The sequence below is a fragment of the Wyeomyia smithii genome, chromosome 2, assembly GCF_029784165.1.
Source record: "Wyeomyia smithii strain HCP4-BCI-WySm-NY-G18 chromosome 2, ASM2978416v1, whole genome shotgun sequence".
In the NCBI taxonomy this organism is placed as follows: Eukaryota; Metazoa; Arthropoda; class Insecta; order Diptera; family Culicidae; genus Wyeomyia; species Wyeomyia smithii.
This window is the reverse complement of record NC_073695.1, coordinates 180,118,321-180,141,053: the sequence shown is the minus strand read 5'-3', so window position 1 is coordinate 180,141,053 and position 22,733 is coordinate 180,118,321. Positions and strand designations below refer to the sequence as shown.

General features: G+C 36.1%; 1 protein-coding gene across 14 annotated transcripts in view; it reads right to left on the bottom strand.

Annotated features, from left to right (window-relative positions):
* LOC129721517 (serine/threonine-protein kinase 10) overlaps window positions 1-22,733 on the bottom strand; it is a 65,329-nt gene that overhangs the window by 13,526 nt on the left and 29,070 nt on the right. For all 14 annotated transcript variants that reach the window (XR_008727412.1, XR_008727411.1, XR_008727414.1 and 11 more), the window contains exons 3-4: window positions 11,027-12,175; window positions 54-252 (exon numbers count right to left, since the gene is read on the bottom strand). Coding sequence is in view for 2 of the 14 variants with exons in the window: in XM_055674186.1 (XP_055530161.1) it covers window positions 54-252; window positions 11,027-11,350 (523 nt within the window). In the remaining 12 variants the exon portion in view is untranslated. The remainder of the gene's footprint in view (window positions 1-53; window positions 253-11,026; window positions 12,176-22,733) is intronic.

Below are 22,733 nucleotides of genomic sequence, written 5' to 3'. Positions count from 1 at the left end.
TTAATGCTTCACATATTCGTTGCTAGAAAGGGCTATTAAAAGTTGACACTTACCCAATTTGACTCCACCGTCCATGGTTAGCAGCACATTACCGGCTTTCAAGTCACGATGTATCACCTTGTTTTTATGTAGGTGATGCAAGCCAGCGCACATGTGCTTGCAGACGTAGGCAATCTGAGGCTCAGTCAAAGGTTTCTCCAGTTCCACCATAATACTATCTAAGGCACCGCCATCACAATACTCGATAAGCATCTGTGGAATGTAGAGTAATATAAACAATATGAGTAAATAATTTTTCTAACTGTGAAACCTTATATTTTGGCAATTTTCAAACATCAACAACAAGCGACATAAAATTGTTTCAAATAATTTTTCTCGTTAATCATTTTTAATTAGCAATACAAAGTTACCCACAAAACGATAGTGTCAAAGTGCTAATGCGGGTAAACATATTCTTATTTATGCGAAATCTCAGGTTTATATTAGGTTCTAACCAAACCGATACCAAGCAACAAACATTCAGTGACTAGATGTAAAACTGTTCTGCTAACGAAAATTTGCGTAACGCCAACGTTTGCTTGAACAACCCAAAGATAGAGAACAAGTACTTGTGCACGATTTGTAAACCAACTTTTCGATAAAGTTTAACACTTTGAACACGTCCTGCGTTTCAACGAGGTCGCATGAATTGTTATGCCGTGACGCGATATATATATAATAATATAGTAATTGTTATTTACAAACATTCAATATTGTAATTCTATGACCCAGAATTCAATGTAAAGATACAATGTATTTCTATACTTGTTTTATTCTGATTAACAAACATTATTGCCGGATACAGTTTTGGAACTGAGATTTAGCAACGATTCAACACTTCTAATTCATTTGAAAGGTTTTAATTAGTACATGATTTCTTGTGACCCAACTTTAATTGACAACATAATTTGAATCTCCATATTAATTTAGAAAACTACTGGTCGAGTCGCAGTGCTGATATTGCACTTCGTTTGTGCATTTGGGAAGGATACTTTTGAATCAATTTTTTCCTTTTTCTGCACGAGTATATGATCTCTTTTGAGCTTAGTTTTGTCTTTCTCCTAGAAAGGTATAGCAATCACTGGCAAAACCGAAGGTATGAAAGTGGTCCAAAGGGCCGAATGGCATATATTACTCGACTCAGCTCGACGAGCTGAGCATTTTCTGTATGAGTGTATGTGTATGTGTGTGTATGTGCAAATTTTCAATCTCAATCGATTTTCTCAGAAATGGCTGGACCGATTTTCATGAAATTATTCTCAAATGAAAGGTCTAGTTAACACATAAGACCCCATCCAATTTTATTAAAATCGGTTTTAGATAACAATATTGGTTTTAGATGAACGGGCTACCCAAAAAACCCTTCACTTTTGAATTTTATAAAGATTGGACATGTGGTTCAAAAGTTATGGAAAGAAACGTGTTCTGGAGACTATTTAATCTCACTCATGTTTCTCAGAGATGGCTGGACCGATTTTCATGAAATCAGTGTCATATAGAAGGTCTAGGTCTATGTTTAGAAATGTGAAATCCTGCTATTAAAAGAAACATATTCCGAAGACTACTTAAACTCACTCACTTTTTTCAGAGATGGCTGAACCGATTTCCACAAAATTAGAGTCAAATGAAAGGTCTAGTTACCTCATAACACCGTATTGAATTTTATTGTAATCGGACTGTAACTTCGTTTGTAATGTATCACAATGTGAAAATAACGAAACTTCATTATCTCAGAAACTACGCAAGCGATTTGAACAATATTGATATCAGATGAACGGGCTATTTGAGGGTTAACTGATGAATTATAATGATTGAACACGTGGTTCCAAAGTTTGGCTGTCATATAGGTTCCCATTTCATTTGATTATAATCGGACTTTCGACCGTTATGTATTAAATTGTAAAAATAACGAAAGTCTATTATCTCAAGGATTACACAATTTATTTCTATATAACTAGTGTCATACGAACGAGTTATCTCTCAAATTTACAAAAAACAAACTTCATAACAATTTGATAGGTTGTTCAATAGTTATGGTAAGAAAAGAAATTGAAAGACTATTTAAAATTATACCTGCTTTGTTCAAAATATATGGCCTCAACATAATTCAAATTTGGTATTGTACTTTTTGAACGTTCCCGGTATTGCTCGTGACCAAAGTTTTCGAAATTAGGAGTTCTTTCTTTTATTTCGCTATTTCTTAAGCACTGACAGTATGTAAAATTTCATATTTTATACTTCAAATATTACTTCAGAAACAACATCAAAATTTTGGAACCCAAAAAGTGAATATACCTTTATTGGATTGAAGTGTTTATGTAAATCTATTTTAACGAATAATAAGTTTGAATGAGAAAGGCCGGGTCTGACCGCTATGTGGATTAATTTGAGTTTTATCTAGTTTTTTAACTTTATTTTCGTGGATGATACCAGCTCTGATTAAAGTTTGGGGCCATCCACATACCACGTGGACAGATTTTTAACGATTTTGACCCCCCCCCTTCCCCCTCCGTGGACAACTGTCCATATAAATTCTAAAAAAAATTTATGGACCGTGGACATTAGGAATACCAGTATCATTCTGCAAACCGAAGCGTTTCAGAAAAAGTTCTGTGCATTTTGTCCAACGATAATCGACATTATGTTTATGATCTTTTTGCCTCTAAACTCATCGCGTGAAAAAAGAACCTAGCTTTGTTCATCAAATTTTGGTTCAATGCTAAATCGTTTTATTAAACGATGTTAAGATTTAAAACTAGAAATTAAGCAGCGCGCAAGGTTACGAGGTCCAAGTTTCCGATTGAACAAAATGGATGAAAAGCTTGAAAAAAAATTACAGATCGACGAAAGAACACAACCACATCCACAGATGTAATGAATGAATTTGCACGTTTATCATTTGCATTACAAAAGCTCTGAAGGTTGAGATCTGCGTACTCTCGCGGCCGCGTGGTCTCTCTAAAATTTAAATGACGTCGAGAGAAGAAACAGAAAGACATAACAAAACAGAAGAAGAGACGGCTTCATTCAGCAGGAAGTTTGACCATAAAATGTCATTTGTACGCAAGGCGTCGCATTAGTAGTGGTGAACATAACTGACTGCGTCTGCCCTGTCGCACTTGAAGATATAGAGACGTATTTGAACGACGGTTGGTTTAGATTAAAGGCCTGAGCAAACGGTAGTCATGTCATTACTGTGTAAGAGTTGCGTTGCGTGTGAATTGTATGGCATTTTTTCCGTATGGATTTCCTCACTGCAACCAGAATCATTGATCTATTGTGAGATATGCCCTGGTGCTTGCTGTTTCCCCGCACTTCTATTATTAGCAATACCACTATTGAGAAGTGGCATGTTTATTATTGTTATTTTCATCTACGCCAAGACATCCAAATTTCAAACTGGATATTTGACTTAGAACTGTTGTGTATGTGAAAGAGGATAAATTGAACTTCACGGAAAACGTTTGTTTCATTTGAATTTACATGCAAAACTTGACTAAATGATTGAATTAAAACACTCATAAAAGATTAATAAAACCATAGTTTTGACACTATTTTTAAAAAATATGTTCAAATGATACTATTTTGTAGCTATGGGCATGTGATGCATCAGAAAGTAAAGGGTTTTTATGGACGTATTCATAGTCTAAACGCAGTTGTTGCTGCTATTTAATAGATTTAATTGGTAGGTCATTGAAAAACAGGTCCTTTATTATGGTGTCGCGTTACGAAAATGGTAGCTTTTTTCGTATTGTGTGAATGTTACAAACTGTAGAAAAGTAGTATTCAGGATTTTCTTAGTACTCGATGAGACCTTTCTTAGCATATGCTGGTATGTGAAATTGGTGCATTCTACTCAAAGTTACAATAGGGTCAAAGTTATGGTGTCGCGTTACGAAAATTTTATGTGTATTTATAAAGTTACCAAAAACGAGTTTTTGAGCTTTTGTCAGTGTATATTGATAACACAACATGGAATCATGATAAATAATAGTCATCTGCATCAAATTATATCCACCTAGAAGTGAGGAGTTTGCTTTTCACTGGAATTAGATCATTACATATTTAATGCCAATAAAAAACCCATGGAAAAATACTAGAATGGTTTTCAGATAACGTTAAAAATGTAAAAATATCTTTGTTCTTGAAAATTAAAACAAATTGAGGAAACGTGAATATATTAAAATTTCAAAGATAGTGTAAAACAGTGTATTTGACTATTTTAGCCTCTAAAAAATATCTTAAAATGTTTGAGTGGAAGTATTTCGCAACATCGCATGGTAGAGGGCTCTGCGACGCTGTTGGTAGAAAAGCGAAGATGGTCGTTCGTGAAAAAACCCTGGCACGGGGTTTTAGAACTGATTCGGTCAACAACGCTGCGGATTTTGTACGCATTCGCCAGAATAACCTTCCGGGTATCCGAACAGTAGAAATTAAACCTTCGAAAATTATCGCCCTTAACTCCCGTGAAAACCTATGGGAGTCTTCTTTCCCAGTTAAAGGAATCAAATCTACCTATCACCTTCGTGTATTTCCAAATGGAACACTTACCATCGATTGGTATAGTTACAACATTCATTCGATTTATTTACATATTTAATGTGATATTGATGGATTTGCCACATGACAGAGAATAAAACAGAAACCTGACGTACACTACATATACTCTGGTTATGTTTTTACTTCTAGTCAAAAATTGAAAACGTATTATACCCAAACAATATACCTAAATATCAAACGATGGAAACTCGTTGGCAAGGATGGTAAAACTCGTATCGCATAACAATCATTCGGGTATCATTTCTGAACGTGCTATTTATAAGCTTTCAATCCTAGCAAACCATCGCTATTAAAAGTTACACATTTACAAGCTTGCAAGAGACAACTTAGAGCAAAGAAATATATGGTAGCTTTCTTTGATGATTTTGTTTCAGTATTGCCTGCTTTAGGCGGAGCGAGCAACATATAGCGAGTGTTTCACGAAAGAATCGTAAACGATTGCACTCAAGCGATCGCAATGATTCTTTCAAATGTTGGTTGCTTGTAGGCGTAATTCGGCTACTCCACGTCGTGCTTTCACCGTGATATACCACGATGATTCTTGGTGATTTTAAGTATAAGATGCTAATGCACCATGCTACAATTTCCGTAAGCATTGTTGATACCTATTCGCTCCGGCAAGCAAACAATTGAACGCAATCTAACGTTCATTTGGATTCATAATTTTGTATCACTGGCGATAATATCTCAAAGCTTCCCGCGATAATGTTGAATGCAAGTGAACTTGGATACAATTAATACTATCGTGTTAGAATCATTCAGTCTCCTTCTATGGTATTCGGAACACTTAGAAGCGAAAAACAATCAGCAGCGTTTAAATGGAAAACTTGTACGCGAGTGGAAATAGTTGAACGATAACTGATAGATCAAAGAACACATTTGCATGAAATATTGCCAGTGAGTGAACTTTTCCATGCTTGCTCGTTGGTCTTCAATGCTAAAACCTCCGAAACACGAAAACAACCAGGCCAATTACACTTCACTTCGTTCCTTGGGGAGTTGCTGAATACTACCTTTTCAACACACGGTGGCGAACCAGCCTGTGGCTGACAGCCACCTTAATGAAGCAATAGAAAAAACTTTTCAACATTCATTCAAACTCATCAAACTCTAGGTACATTATAAAATGACAATATTCCTACCAAACTCACTCAATATCTGAAGGTTACGACACTACCTAATATTCCAACACACAAGCCACAAAAAAAAACCCCAAAAAACGGATTCATTCGTGTTTTTCACATATCATTTCTTACTTCAAGTATATTTTGATGTTTTTATCTTGAAAACCTCAACAAATTTGCAATTTGAGTGCAATTTTGAGTAAGATTGTAGCAGAAAAATCCAAACGAGACGAGTTGCTCGCCGAGGCTTCAGTAAACGGGCCCAATGTTTCATAAATTTACATCTAATTTTGCTTGCCAGTCGAAAAGTGGAGGGTGCGGAATGATAGCTTTGCATAAACTACTTGTTTCCTCTTGACTTCAAGGAAAACTATATCAAAAAAAAATCAAAATCTGAAAGAAACATAGCTTTTTATGAAGGAAACCATTCTCAGTACGATTAGTGATAAAATAATATAAATCTGAAACGCCCCCATCGGTGTAACTTTAAACTAAATGTAAATGTCATAGCATAAATATGTTGGTATTAACCTTAACAACTACTTTGCCGAAGATAATATGACTAAAAACAAATCATGATGCCCACATTTACAAAGCTCGCATTTTCGTAACGCGACACCATTTGCAGGAGACTATTTTGCGTAACGCGATACCATTGACACACCGAAATATTTTTGGGAGCATTTCGCTAAAAAATCAGTGTTTTCTATGTTGTAATATGTCATTTTGTTGAATTTTGTCTCCGGAACAAATGTCTAGAAGAAACCAGGGTTCAAGAACTTACAGCAGAGCAGATATCTGAACGTATGCCATCGAAGGTTGAAAAAGCGAAATTCACCGATGGTGTCGCGTTACGAAATGTATCGGGTTGCAGTACATGATACAACTATTCAAATTGCAAAACCAACTAGTCATAAGAAAGTACATTTAGTTGGCATTATTTACGACCTGTTTAATCATATGCTCTTTAAGCTAATTTCTAATATCCAGCCTAAAATGTACACAAAAGTCGGTTCCTCATAGTGTCGCGTTACGCTGGAATGTATCATGTGTGTAATGTGATTTTACTCTTCCATTTATCGCTTTACTCTTCCATGCTATCGCTCTACTATACCGAGCCTCCTTCCTCCTGCCAAGTATTGCCAATTATAATTCCCTGGAGAAGTTTCGTCGTGCGTTCTTCTGGCCAGTTTTATTGATAAGAGGGACTTATTTTTTGTTATAAGGATGTCACGCAAAGGTATTATAGAATTCAGCGTAGAGGATTGGTAAGTGGTGGGGGCCTGAGAATAAACCCATGTCTTTTTTTGACATTGAATGGCCTGATTCTACTAAGATTCGAACCCGCGACCATCCGCTTGACAAAGCGGACTCTAAAACCTTGCGGCTAGTGCTGGGACTATCCAGATTAAAATATCCGGATATCCGACAAATATCCAAAATCCGGATCAACCGGATATCCGGATATTATCCGACAGGATATCCGGATTTTCGAATAGTCGGATATCCGTATATTGTATTCGAACATAGTTTAATGAGAAATATGTAAATAATTACTTACGAGGGGATGGGGGATTGTAAAAAAGCCATTTTTTCGCGTTACATTTCAATCGAACGGGCCTAAAAGACAGAAAAAAATCCGGATATCCGGATATCCGACATTTCGATTATCCGTATCCGGATATCCGGACGTCCGAATAATATTCGTTTACACATCCGTGATCCGAACAACAACTTTGACGTCAAAAAAATCCAAGCTATCATCGAAGCTACAGAGCGTTTCAAAGTAATGTACTTTTTTCCGGAAACAAGACACAAAACGTCAGTTCGCCAAGCTTTGAAAAGTCATAAAAAAATCAGATTTTAAGATATTGCGCCCAAATTTTGGATTTAGACACTTGAAGAATTTTTTTTGGCTGATGGCCAGCGATTCCCCACTGTGCACTGCCCAGGTACCCTATTCCTTAATATTCGAGTATATGCAATTTTCGAAATATTATAACCTATTATGCTTATTTGATACTAGCGAAACCCTACAATTTTAAACATCAAACACTTTGGTTTAATTTTCCTATTTCATTTGAGGAAAAAGAACTTGAATAAATGTTTAGTGCACATGTGACGGAATCAGCCACGAAATACAAGCATAAGTAGGTATATCAACTTGTTCCTTATCAGCACTTATTTCTAAATTAGAAAAAAAAAGATTTAAAAAAAAATGCGTTTCACGAGATCGAGAATAATGAGCCCACGCTTCCCGAATTTTATTAATTCCATCTATTAGGCGTCGTACACAAAATACGTAACGCATGAAAGGGGGGAGGGGGGTTGCGTCTGCGTTACTTATTGTTACGTAGGGGAGAGGGGTAGTAGAGACAGTTACATAACTGTGATATTTGGTTGAAATTGAAAATTTCGGATGGGGGTCAGGATGTTCAGCGTTACGTAATTTTAGGGGGGGAGGGGGGTCTGAAATCTAGATATTTAGCGTTACGTAATTTGTGTACAGCGCCTTACTTGGCGCTATTGACGATTGTATCGCCGGCTCACCAACTCCCTCCGGAAATACTAGGGGATGATGTAGAGAGTTAAAGGCAGGTTTTTTTATGCTGGTCATTCCAATGAGCTTTTCTGTTTTAAAACAAAAGTGTTCATATATCAGTTTTTAAAAAAATTCAAAATTTTTGGTGTAAGTACTGAAAATTTATTAGATTGCATTTACGCCTTTATAATATTCAGTCAAAGTTCAAACGTTCTTTTTTGAAAACTTTCTACGTCATTTTGAAGTAGAATACTTCTCTCAGGAAGTTCGGCCACATAGGGATGTGAAATGAAAATCTAAAACCGAAAAAAGTAAAAAATATGTCCAATTCAAATGTTAATAAATCGGTTAGTATTCAATGGATTTTCTTCGTTATTGCAGCAATAGATTGGAAAATCTCCTAAGATTCTTCCCAAAAGAAGATAATTGTAATTTTATTATTCACACTATTGTACTATTAAAAATAGTCAAGCCTTGTCAAAACGAAAAATTCGATCTCTGATTGGTCATTATATGATTGCTTCCCAAGCACAGTCGACAGAATCATATACCTTGCAATTGAAAACATGCTATTTGCCCTATTTAAGAGCCTGTTTCAGCCGAAGCCGCTTATAATAGTTCTAGACAGCGACAACAGCAGTTGTCCTCCCTTAGCAGCAGCACTTGCAGTGCAGTGGATATCCGCGATGGCGGAAAGCGACCACAGCTGTGGCGTAGCAAAGGATAGCGCACTAGTTGCAGCGGATTCCAGCAACGATAGCAGCTGGGCCAGCAGATGCAGGGACAGTGGATACCAATGGCAGCGTATAGCGGCCACAACTGTGGCATGGCTATGGATAGCGAACTAGTTTACATTTTTAAATTTGTAAAGGTTATAAATTTAATTTTATTTCGGTGTCTCCGAACGTACTGAATTATCTTTTCCTTCAGTCATGAGCACATCCGAAAAAATTTCGTCCCAAAATTTAAAAATTGTCAAGCCCCAACCATGACGAGCAACTTACTATATTATTGAAAATGGTCAATCCTTGTTGAAGCGCAAATTTGGATTGATCTGATTAATCAACGTTTATTTACAAGAAAAAATGACTGACCCGCAAGCAGCCGAGTTATCTTTCTTGTAAAAGTATTCTACTTCAACCTTGTGGTCGTGGCTTCGCACATAACCCTCCTGTTTTTTTCAACTCAATTTAATCTTTTTTACCCGGTTCCATACAAATTTGAAACGCATCCCCCGCGTAAAAACACCTGACCAAATACGGTTTCTAGTAACAGCAAATATCTAACTAACACTTCTAGAACGCCTTTCTTATTAAATCTGTATTAGATGTGACCAACTACATTATTGTTCATTAGATGAATGAAAGATATATTATTATGCATATCAAAATTGTTATGCAGCGCAGAAACAAAGTTTGTACAGCATCTTTCGAGTAATCAATCGTGATCTTATAGAACATCTCTATCATAAATGATAAAATTAAAAATCGAAATTTCATCATTTCACATGGGATAATTCCACGTTGAAACAGCATATATCAAGATGGCTTGACAACGTAATTTTTTATAATCCTTTTATCACCAATATTTAGTGGTTAATTTGTGAGTTCGAAATCCAATTTGTGGTAATTTATGGTTAAGTGGTTTCCGAGAAATTTTCAAAAAACTGAGTCAAGCTATCTTGAAACATGATTTTTCTTTAAATGAATCGGACAACGATGATATATAGATCAATCGAAAGCTACATTTTCGTTACCGGTATCCTTTTGACAACAAATTTACACATATCCATTCTGAGCTTGTTAAGCTACCTGTAATGCAAGTGTGTTGGCTAAGTTCCTAAGAATCACGATATTTCTAGAGAAACATTTCAAAAGGTCCTATCTGCTATGAACGATTTTCGGATCAATCACTTTCATTTAATCACCACAACTAATTAAACACCTTTTATGACACGTTATTTGCACAAGTTGATAGCGAAGAGATCACTCTAGCCTTCTGAACGAAAACCACGCTTGGGAGAGTTACTAAAGCTAAACCATTACCAAAATAAAAATACGCTCCAGGAAAACGATGAAAGCAGATAGGACCTTTTGAAATGTTTAGCTAGATTTAGCTTATTCCCCAACGCACGCTAAGTATAGCAGTGACAAACACCGCAAACAACCAACGCCACTAGCGGAGAGCAGCGTCATCAACAAATAAACAAAACGTAGAACTACGTGAACAATAAAACACAAATTTCTGTACAAACACTAGTAATTATGACGTTGAAAATTACATTTTCGTGAACCACAAATTAAGAGCTTTCGATTGATGTATATATCATCGTTGTCCGATTCTTTAAAGAAAAATCATGTTTCAAGATGGCTTGACTCAGTTTTTTGAAAATTTCTCGGAAACCACTTAACCACAAATTACCACAAATTGGATTTCGAACTCACAAATTAACCACTAAATATTGGTGATAAAATAATTAAAAAAAATTACTTTGTCAAGCCATCTTGATATATGCGTTGAAATAAAGTGAAAATTGTACCACAGGTTTCATGGTTTCACTAAAAATTCCAATTTCAACTTTGTTTGAATCTTCTACTCAATTACAAGTTGTTCCTTTTCGCTAATAAGAATTATTTCATATTTTTATTGTAGATGAGATTATCTATTATTATTTGTGGCTGCTATCAAAAAACGGTCGGATAGACATACTCTGTTTCATTGATTTAATGAAAAGTAAAAAAATAAAAAGAATATTCCTTACCCACAACTTATCGTCGATCGAGAAAGCCTCATATAACTCCACGATATTAGGATGCTTAATCTCTGACAAGATGTCGATTTCCACCATATGATCACTGAGGTTTTCTTCGTCCTCGAGGGTGCACATTTTAGCTGCCGCCAACTGTTTAGTTTCTTTGTTAAGCGCCTTGTACACCTTTCCGAAGGCACCATCTCCCAACTCACCAACCATATCCCAGAAATCGTTCGGATCCGTATCCATCCGAATGTTGTTGAAAATCCGTTTCTTCTTCGCCTCTCCACCGCCAAGGTGGAAGACCTTCTTCAGGTTGTTTAGAAAAGACATTTTGTCGCAATTAATACTTCACTTTTTCGACTTCAAACTTCTTTTTTTCTCTCGTTAAAAATACTTTCCACGAGCTAGCTTCATTAATAAATTTTGCTCGTGTTCATTTGCATGCAATTTTATTAACTGTAACTTAGTTTTTTTTCTTCATTTATTTGACACTTTGGACTTGCATATTTTCTTCTCTTCTTCATATATTCTTTCTATTTTGCTCATTTTCTGCTTCTTTTTTCTGCATAGTTATCTTTCTATCACATTCACCTTTATTTCGATTGCAATTACGAAAATCACTCAACAGGAATCAGAAGCGTGAACACAATTAGAACACTTGTAAAAACAACTACACTGCCTGAAGCGTTTCTCTCAGACACATTATTTCACCACCAATAAGGCCAACGGTAGAAGCCGTGCCTGCTTCCGACAGTTTTCATCCACTTCGCTAACTCCGTTAACTACTGCCGCAGATCTTTGCCGTGACAATTGACGTTTCGCTCCTATGTCGATACAGACCTTACCAGGTTTGGGAAGTGCCATTTTACAGTTTAGATCGTATGGTCGGTTGACGGTAGCATCCGGAAGATTGTCGCTGAGAATCACTAGCCATCTAATTCCGGAAGCAACATATGCAGCACTTCTTTGTTCTTTTGCCCGGTTGTCGTCACGGGATTTGATTTCAGCGCGTGCAAAAGATTTAGCACGAACGAGTAGGGAATTGTTTGTTTTTCCTTTCACGATGAGATACGTTAAAATAAACTAGTTGTTTCACTCGGTAGCCCATACAGCAGCAAGTGTGAATCGTTGGTTGCCGTGCCGAAATTGCAGGATCTAGAAGTAAAGACGGAAGAAAACGGAAGTTGTAGTACTGGTGAGAAATTTTTGTAAATGCCAGTATAATAATTTGAGCATTTTGTAAATCTGGTAGCTTTTTTTGCACTTTAACCAAGCAAGTGAGTAGATATTGATGCAAGATTGTATTTTCTATATGATATTATGATATTATGATATTATGAACAATTAAAACGTCTTTTGTTTCAATCAATTGATTTAAATTAGCACCTATTACGTAACATTTTTTACGAAAACAAAGCAATATGGATTTTAGTTACAAAATAAACAAAGTATGCTCTATTGTGCGTACTACAAATAAAGTATGAGATTTCTCAAAATGCATAACGGGGCTTTATTCAAAGTCATATAAGTAACACCGTTTAGCGGAAACAACGCATAGACAAAAAAAGGTTATCCTCACGCCACTTAGTTGTTTCGGTTTGAACAAAGTATATCACAATGTCCTTGACAAGATCGCCATAAGATTCAGATTACCCTTCACATCTACAGCGCCAAATAAGATATGAAAATGTGAATCGCAGTGTGTGTAGCAGAACACGATCAATAATTTACTCATATCTGCGGAAAGGTGGCAAAGCCCTCAATGATCATTGCAAGAAAAGTCTTTTTTTAAGGCAGCCTTGTGTTCCAGTGTGTTCCACTACCTTCCCGACCCGAACATCTTTCGAAGCTCTAAAGCGATTATTACTGTTGTCATCTCTCATCATTCGCCGCTACCGTTCCGCTGAAGTCAGGTTTCACTCACAGCCCGATGACGACGTTAACCGTTGTTTACCTTACAAATTAGTGGATGGGTGTCACATAACAGGCAATCATGAAGAACTCGAACGAGACAGCGGCGAACAAGAGGAAGCAATAGTGGGACAAACAAATTTCGAAATCTATTTTCCTTTGGTCGACTCGAGTAACAACCTGGGATTTCATTAGTATTCGTGTCAGCGGCGAATTATACAGCGAATGTACAATACTATTCTGCATGGTAGACATGCCCAGTTATGCAATTTTTGTATGCTAAAGTTGAATAACCATACGCGTCTTTTATTTGAACTAAATCTGATGATTTCTAAGTGATCAAATGGACATGTTTGCACAGAACATAGGAAAACATGTCGAAATTGATAATGTTAGATTACCAGTACCAGGCTGAATCAATTCACATCACAATCACATAATTTTAAAACCCCAACCTCAATGACCACAATTATGAAAAACAGTGTTGGTAACGGTAATAAATTATTAATTAGGTTTGAATAGTTGCGTATATTACGAAGTGATATTAATCATAAACATGTAATGTTAAAAAATAGGCATCCTGCTTAGTTTCTATCATTGATGAACGATATAGACCTAAGGTATTTATTCAATGAATAAAGATTTCCACCTGCCGCTAATATGACTAATTCAAAGAGGCACGACGAATCTGACAGATCTGACCATGCATGAGTCAACTCAGCATTGCTGTAGGATCGTCATACGGTTTATGAATGGTGATGATCTTACTGTCCTATGTGGCAACAGCGAGGAGTCATGTGAACGTTATTTTTAAACCATGTACTCAACCGATGCAAGCGCGTATTTGTGTAGTTTTTTTTTTCTGGCTCGAAAGATATTTCGTCAATATAATAATTGTACACCCGGCAGTCTAAGATGAACATTGAAACAAAGAAAATGCAAGGAAGTTTCATCTTCAAGTTCAACAACAATCCTCACCTATACCGCCAACACCGAAAGGTCAAACGCTCTGGTCACGAAAGCTCAAGCACGAAATATTCCACCTGATCGTGTTTACTTTTACCGACTACGTTGTAACCAGCTGTGGGTTGTGAATGAATCTTCGCAGAAGCACTCAAGAACGGTGACCTGAGAATAGCCCACTCTCTCTCAGAGTAGTAGCTCTCAACTAGCAGATAGTAATGTACTATTTGGGATAATGTAAAGTATAGTGACCCCCAAAGTTGTTTATTTTTTCCTAAACTTTACACAACGCAACCAGTATATGTACTTAGCGGTATTTGCGTGTTAAAAGAATGAATTTAAGTAGCAGCTAGAATACGTGAATCCCGCTTCAACTGTAGTAATGAAGGCGTTACGATAGAAGAGTGTGACTATGGATATAAATCTTTTAATTTATCGCGAAATTTATCGAGTTTGTGTCACAATCTTATCTATTCACTCGCATGCAGCAGAAATAGGCTATACGTCTGAAATAGTGATGTGTAGGTTTGTTTATCATAAGGGGTCGTTCACATTTCACGTGGACAACTTATGAACGGTAAGGGGTACGCAAATGTCCACGGTTGTTAACGGAGATTTTTTTTTCCAAAAAAAAATGGAAATCTACTAAAAAAAATACATTGGCTTATTGAAAAATTTCTACAGATATTCTGGATTCCAGAGTCGTTATCAGCTATATTTGAGATAAATTGAGAACATTTCAAGAATTTGGATTTTTTTGTTTTCTCTAGTTAGCAGAGGTACTTTTAAGTTTTTATAGGATAATTTAAAATCATTTTTCATAAACTTCGTTTTTACTCCTTCATGCACTTTCAACTAAGCTCGCAGCTGAGTTTGGATTACGTTTCGTCATAAGTCTCGTCACTAAAACCACTTTAAGTTAAATTTGGAATCAATTTCCGTTTTGGTCTTGGAAGCCGCCTCCAACCATTAGGCTGAATTTGGATCATTTTGTTTTTTTTTCCTCACCGTGTCACCTAAAGTTATATTCAGTTTTGTTTTCTAGTCGACTTGTGCCGGATTTTAGGAAAGTTTTTTTGGATAAATTTTTGTTTGCTTTTTCTACCTTTTAAAGACGTTTTGAAGTTTTTGAGGTCAATTTGGGATAAGTTTTTGATAGTAGCTGGTGACAACTTAAAATTCTGGATTTTTTTGAGGCTCGCTCACTCCACAACAAACACGCTCAGAGAGAAATGATAATATGTATATAAAAGCTCTTTCACTCCCTCTGTGCCAGTATTTTTTATTTTGGTTCATGCATGCCCAGTTCTGTTCAAAATGGCGTCGAAACAAGAAGCATTCCGCAAGCGGATTGTACAATTCGCTATGACCTGCACAACAATTTCAACGAAACGTTCATGGTAAAACATTTTGAAAGCAAAAATCTTCCGGTTTCTATTGTGTATGATTTCCTGCAAACCTCAACTATAGTCCGCCAGGAAGGTAGTATGCCACACTAGTGTGCAAAAAAGGACTTTTTCCTTTTTGTCTAAATCATGTTTGAAGCCTATTGGCTTGACTATCAATCAAAATGTTTACCAGAACGAATATTTGAACAAAATTATAATTCGATTTCTTTCAAAACCCCATGCCAATGAAAAGTATGTGTTTTGGGTAGATAAAATATCATAACATTACGTCAAAAACACAAACTTTTCTAAACAACCACTCGACGCCACTTGTACCCCAAACACGCAACCCAACGAATCTACCTCAATGTCGTCCAATCGAAGATTTCTTTAGGATTTTGAGTTCCGAATGAGTTTTGAGTTTCGGTGCAAAAATAACTGGAGATCAACGCATTGCGAACAGTTGATTGGTATAATTATGAGATGCAATCGAAAAGCGGACGGCCTTCAACGCTCTTGTTCCGGCATCATAAGAAAGCTACGTCGGAAGGCCGGTTACGGACCTTTCTCAAATGTTCAAAATTTTTTGTTAGTTCATAATAAATGTATCTTCATGAAAAATAAATCCGTTTTTCTTCAAGGTTACCCACCTTTTTCTGACAGTAGTAAAAGAAAATCGAAAAGATCGAAACATTTTCATGTATTTTGAGTTAAATTTGGTTCATTTGTTATTTTTTAAATCTTTTCAAACTTGAAATTTGTTTTGCTAAAAGTAAGTTTAGAATAGATTTTGGGGACTATTGTGTCATTTTCCTTGCATTTCTAAATGTTCTCAACCATTCAAAGCATAAATTGTGGTTGTATTTTTTTATTCTCTTTAGACTATACAGGCGTTTGCAAGTATTTGGATTTCTTCGCTGGTTTGAAGAATTTTTCGCATCAACCAATATGGGATCATCATTTCAGCTCTTTTTTAATGAAAAATTTCCAGCAACATTGGAAATATTTTTTTTTTGTTTAGTCGAACTTGGAACCATTTACAGCAAAATTTAGAATCCATTTCTTCTGGTGCGTTTCTCAGCCCTTCCAGGCTAAATTTTGACTAAATTTATTCCATTCACAGCAGAGAAGGGGGGGGGGGGGAGGTTTTTCATCCCTCAATGAACCACAAAAACAAACGCTTTTAATTTTTTTGTAAAGAAAAATCCACGATTATGCCGAGCAGTGTGATTTCATTCTTCTGTAATCTTTTTTGTTCTCAGCATTTAGCGAAGGCAATTAGAGAAACAGAGGATATTGGTCGACACTGATATCTGAAAAAAAATAACAGTTCGTTGTTCAAACTTCCGAAACCTTTATGAATTTTCCGAATTAACTCGGTTTCAACCTATTTTTAAAACTCTTAACTTATGAACCGTACATTGAAGAATATGATTTAGCATATGAATCTGCTGCGAGATGTTATGGCAAAACGAAATTAAAAAAAAATCAAAAAGATGTTCCCATGGTTGATGATTTTTTTTTTTTTTTTTGATACATTATTATTACCTGTTTTCCAGGATGAACTTTTTCAGAGTAATACCTAGAAAACCTAACCGTTTCCATTGTATATTTTTTGATTTACCACTAATACATCACAAACATAGCTGTCGCACTGTTTTTGATATTCCCCACGGCGAATTAATACTAATGATGTCACTTTTGTAGGTACGTGAGATGCTCGTGGGTATGTATGGAAAACATATCGTTATCTTGTTATGGTATACGCGACCATATCTTTTATTTCGAGTACTTTCGATCACTTCCTTTCTGAAACAGATACCATTTCAAAGGAATTTCACACAACTATTACATCGACAATTACATACATTCAACTGATATCACAGATAATTTATACTTGCCATTGAACAAATAAACCTCGCAATATATCAATTTATAAAAATTTTCATAGGAAAAAAATTTGTTTGTTTTCGGCTAGCCGTAACGCCGGCTTGGCCAACAAAAACTGTTTAGCATACTGTCGTTACCATTTTTCGATCTGTGTCTACATACTTGTTGTAAAACCCCGTACAAATCGACTGTTGAACCGGTTGTTATGTTTCGACAATTTCATTGTGACAGTGTGCGAATCCATTAGCAACATTTACCGTACCACTCTGTATAACACCAGCCGCACTCGTAATCAACCTGGCGGCATCGAGAAATCAAGCACCCGACGGTTTGTCCGCGATAAGGTGTGATATATTGGTTTTCTGCCGAAATCAGGACAATTTCCAGTTTGCGTGCAATTTCTACGCACCACAACAACAGAAGCAAGTGCACAAATTCTAACGAGTTTTGTGGCTGACAATAATCAATGGGCTTAGAATTCGCTCTACTGAACAGGATTCGTAAGCCATGCACGTAAAAGCACGAGCCGTGGATTAGGAAAATCTTTTGCTGTATACCATTCGACACGTGGCGCTAGGTTATGGCTACATACAGAAGGGAAGCAGTATGGGAGAAGCAGCGTTGATAATCGAGTCTGGTGTGTGAGTTAGTGAGGAAATTACCACGAGTGAGCTCTTTCGGGGTAATTTTATGCTTCAATCTATATCTAGACTGTAGCCGATACGAAATTTAAATTGGAACAAGAGAGTGGAAACGAAAAAATCAGTCGCTACGGATAATGATTTCTGTCTTTTGGGAAAAAAACATCTAAAATAGAAGCTTAATTTACGTTCAATGACACTTCAAACTGTAGAAGAGTAACGCGTGAACAACTAAATTAATTCCTGTTCGAGATACAAAAATTTTGTACAATGTAACACTTTTAAGGTAACAAAATAAATATCATTTTTGCAGGACTCGTCACCGTCTATCAGTCTAAAATAAACTCAGCATCACAAGACAATAAAGGGTTTGAAATGAATTTAGCTATTCTTCACTGAATTAATTTCAAGTGCATTAACGTGAAAACTTTGAGTTGATTCAAAATAACCCTTTCTTTCATTAAGAAATTGCACAACTGCAACCGATTATTTTTTCTCATGTGTGTCGAACCTTCTACAATTTTAGTAGGATTTTTTTATTTGTAGCAACACTTTTTTAAGATCATAGCAGAAAAATACGGTAGTTCTTATTGTGATTTTTTTTTATTTACTGTTGTTCACTATTGTGAGATAAGAAAAATGGGAATGCTTAGTGATACCGTTTGCTTCCGATGAATATATGTCGATAGAAAGGAACACTGCACGGCGATGTTTATGTTAAGCAGTTAATCTATCTTGATGGTAAAAATAGATCGAGAAGTAAAAAACAGCACTTATTTCAGTGAGCATTCAACAGAATAGATATCGGTTCAACGCTTGTCGGTGTTAGTAAGAAAAAATTGGCGTAAACTGGATAAGCACTCAGTTGGTTAATAGCAAGTGTGAATAATTTATGACCTCTGTTATGTCATACTCATGCTAAAGTTTTATTATATTGAAAATACCAATATTTTACTCATCAACTGGTATATCCCGAGCCGAGCACGCATTTAAAAATTTGGCCATTTTATCTTGGTAAGAACAATACGCTATTCCATCAATTTACCAAAGAGGATGAGTTTCAACGACACCGGTTTTAATATAATTCTCAACGGGTTGAAACTTTTTTTGTAAGTCGAACTCAACAACCACCTATCTTTTTAAGAAAAAAAAAAAACAATTTTATAGTTTTCTTAGTTTATTGACAAACAGGGTGACGAAAAAGTTTTCAAGATCAAACTCTCTTATTTGCCCTGATATTTCCTGAAATATAACATTTATTTCCCTGATATTTTTCAGCATTAGGCACAGAAAAGTGCAACGTAGATGAGCGAGAATCTCGAATTAGCCTTTTACGCTAAAAAACCAGTTTTTGAACTAAAGAGCCATTTAAAAAAAAATCGTGCATCGCCTAAATATCTTCCCTGATTTTTTTTTCTCTGATGTATCCTGATCGGAAAATGAATTCCCTGGCATTCCCTGATTGTCAAAGGTTTTTTTCAGGTTTTCGCAATATTCATTAAATATTACATATTGAAATATTTTGCCATCCGTGACAATTGTGAATAACGCAGAGCAGGCTTTTTATTGTTCTTAATACGTGAAAGAAGCGTAGTTAGTATCCAATCCTTCTTACCCAGCATGAGCGCTGCGTATAACAATTTTTTGCACCAAATATACACCACCACAGCTGAGCGAAACAAGAGTGGCGAATCACTCTAACAAAAATACACAGAAGTACTCCGCGGTGGTCACTGCTGAGATAAATTTGATAGCATTCGAAAAACAACCATGCGCAACGGCCGGCTGGATTCAATTTTTTTTTCCAGATAAAAAGCAAACAACGCAATCTACTTTCCTACCTAGATACTCCCCTCATTTGATACATGCCTAAGAGACACACGGTAAAATTAATAATTCCTTCAACGTAAAATCACCAAGAGTTGCACATTGAAAAACTCTAGCATCATTTCAACGGTTCTTTGTGCGATCATTACATAATAAATAATAATAATCAATTACTAACCCATTCCCGGCGAGAGATTCCAAATGGCATCATCTGATTTTCAAAATTTGATTCAGGTTTAACAATCATACTTAAAAATTTGTACGATAAAATGTTGAGTATTGTGAGAGAATAGATTGATCTTCAATATGCAATACAGTTTGTGTCAATTGTACATATAATTGATTAGTAGGGTAGAGCGGGGCTAGTTGGTTACGGGGTAAGTTGGTCAATGAGAATATCTTCGAATCTACGTATAAAAAAAATCGGGTTATACGGGTGATACGTAGTAGATAACTAGAGAAACAAATCACAAAATGAAGTACAGTTTTAATTAAGACGTATAATAAATACAGGTTGGTGACAAATTGGCCATCAATTCTACTCGGTTTTCAAGTTGAAACTTTTTGTCTAAACAAAGTTATCCAAATGGAAATGAACATGGCTCAACGTATTATGAAAGCCATTTCCGTTAGTTTTAAGTTGTGTAAAGCAAACTTTCGCCAAAATTTTATTTTCATATATTTCAAGTAATTTTCATATTTAATACGTGAGGGGCTAATTGGTCACATACAAGCGGGGCTGGTTGGTCATATGGACATCATAAATGAATTCAAGTAACCAAGTAAATGCAATTTCAGTGCTTTCGTGATGCAAACTTAATCCAAGCGAAAACAGCATTTTTCATTGTTCAGTAAAACCATTCATTTGAATTTATATATTTGATAAAAGTTATCTCCATTGCATTGTCATTTTGATGAATTTTTTATTACACACTATAAATGCTAAGAGCGGGGGCCTAGTGTGGTTGGTAACGTCTCCGCCAACCACGCTCGACGCCTGGGTTCGAATCCCACCGCCGACATAGGTGTCGATGGTTGTGAGGTGGCGTGATCCACTCACAACCAACCCAACTGGTCTAGATTCAATCCTAGCCGACACCGGGAGATTTTCTGAGGCGAAAAATCTCTGGGATCACGCCTTCCATCGCATGAGGAAGTAAAGCCGTTGGCGCCGGTCCGTTAATAAACGGGTCGTGAGTTAGGGTCCTGAGTGTGGAGTCGCCTCCCTGGGCGTCGGTGATTGGCCACAACAGTGGCGGAACTAGACCGACGGAAAACAAGCGAGAAAAAAAAAACTATAAATGCTGAGTCATTGATCTAAAATAACTATAACGTACACTAATGCATCGACAAATGCCTTCTACCTGATGAAAATTTCGGCGAAAGCAAGCTTTCAACAAAAAAAAGAAAAAAAAATTAATGTGGCTATAGTTTTGTGCTTGTGATTGCAGATGCGAATCTAGAATTTGGCTCCGGTTCTCAATTTAACCAGTAATGTCTTTGATTTAGTTCGCAACCAAACTATTAGAGATATTTAAACATATACTTCTCGTCAGGTATTAAAGAGTAACACGATTTTTTTCATACAATTATGAGTTACTTTTTTAATTGTTTGGGATTTCGGAAAGCAAATGTATAAACAAAAAACCGGGTGCGGTTCGACCTCCGCTGAGTCGCCACAGGCTGCCGCAAATGCAGCGAGGAAGGAAAACTGAATTGTCCTTCCGAAATATAAATGGCCAATTTACCCCACACCCTAACCAACTTACCCCAGCTGAGGGGCTAGTTGGCCAATTTGACATCCTCTCAAAAACCATAGAATATCCGCAAAATCATAAACTATTCTGTACAGTTTATATTTTTTCTAGATGTTGTAGACTTAACACAACATTTCCATGGAATGAGTTTTTGCCATAATATTTCCCACAAAAAGTTACAGAACATTTTGACCAAAAATGACCAACTAGCCCCGCTCTACCCTAATAAGAGTTTAAAGTTCATTTGTATAATGTAGATTTATGTATTATACTTTTTTTTCAATAGCGAATTTTCATGTTAAAAGAGCTAGTAGCCAAACCTGTCAAAAAGAGTAATTTTAGTCATTGAGCTGATGATAAAAGTGACCTTATAGTAACCAAACCTTATAGTAACCAAGTAACCAAAAATTGGAGAAAAAATGACTGAATAGTGACCAATGATTGCATTCTTGGTATTCTAGTATGATAAAACCAAGAAGAACGCTGCAAAATCATTTAAGAGAATTCTGAATTCTTTGAAGCGTTCCTTGTTTAACAACAACTTGAACAGATCGGAACAGTATAAGGCATTACTGGTCTTAAAATTTGTTTGTGAATCAAAAATTTATTTTTCAAACACGCCGCTGGGGTTACCATGTGTGTGCAGAAAATGTTGGTGCGAAATTCAAAGAAAGTTAGTGTCTAACGAAATATTTCTCTTGTATTGTTTTCTCTAAGTACAAAAATACCTTCATTTTGACTACCTAGCATGTTTTCTAAGTCAAATTAACTCCGAGATAGAGCTAATTCATTTGTTCCAAATTCTAAATGAAGCAAGCGTTATTAGGTACAAATAGGTTCATTGTGAATGGATCTTAAAATTTGAAGTTTTCGCGGATATGAAAAAGAAATTTTTGACGTTTTTCTTAATAGTATCGACTTTAAATAGTGCCAGTCTTGAATACAACTGACGATATCGTTTCCATCTTTGCTCCATTTCTTACGTATATGTGATTCCCGTGTTTTAAGACTTTAAATCAATAAATAGATGTACGTAATAGATGAAATTTTAAAAAAACCGGGTAAATTCCGGAATCCGCGTAAAAAAACCATAGTTAATTTTGCATTCCGAGTGAAGGGAAACCGAAATCCGGGCAAAAAAAAATACCGCGTAAATTTCGGAATCCGCGTAAAAAACCGCGTAAATTCCGGAATCTGCGTAAAAAAACCACGTAAATTCCGAAATCCGCGTAAAAACCCGCCAAAAAAACCGCGTAAAAAGCGACCTTCGTGTACCTAATTACCTTAAATTACCTGATTTTCCCTGATATTTCCTGAAATATAGTATGCAATTCCC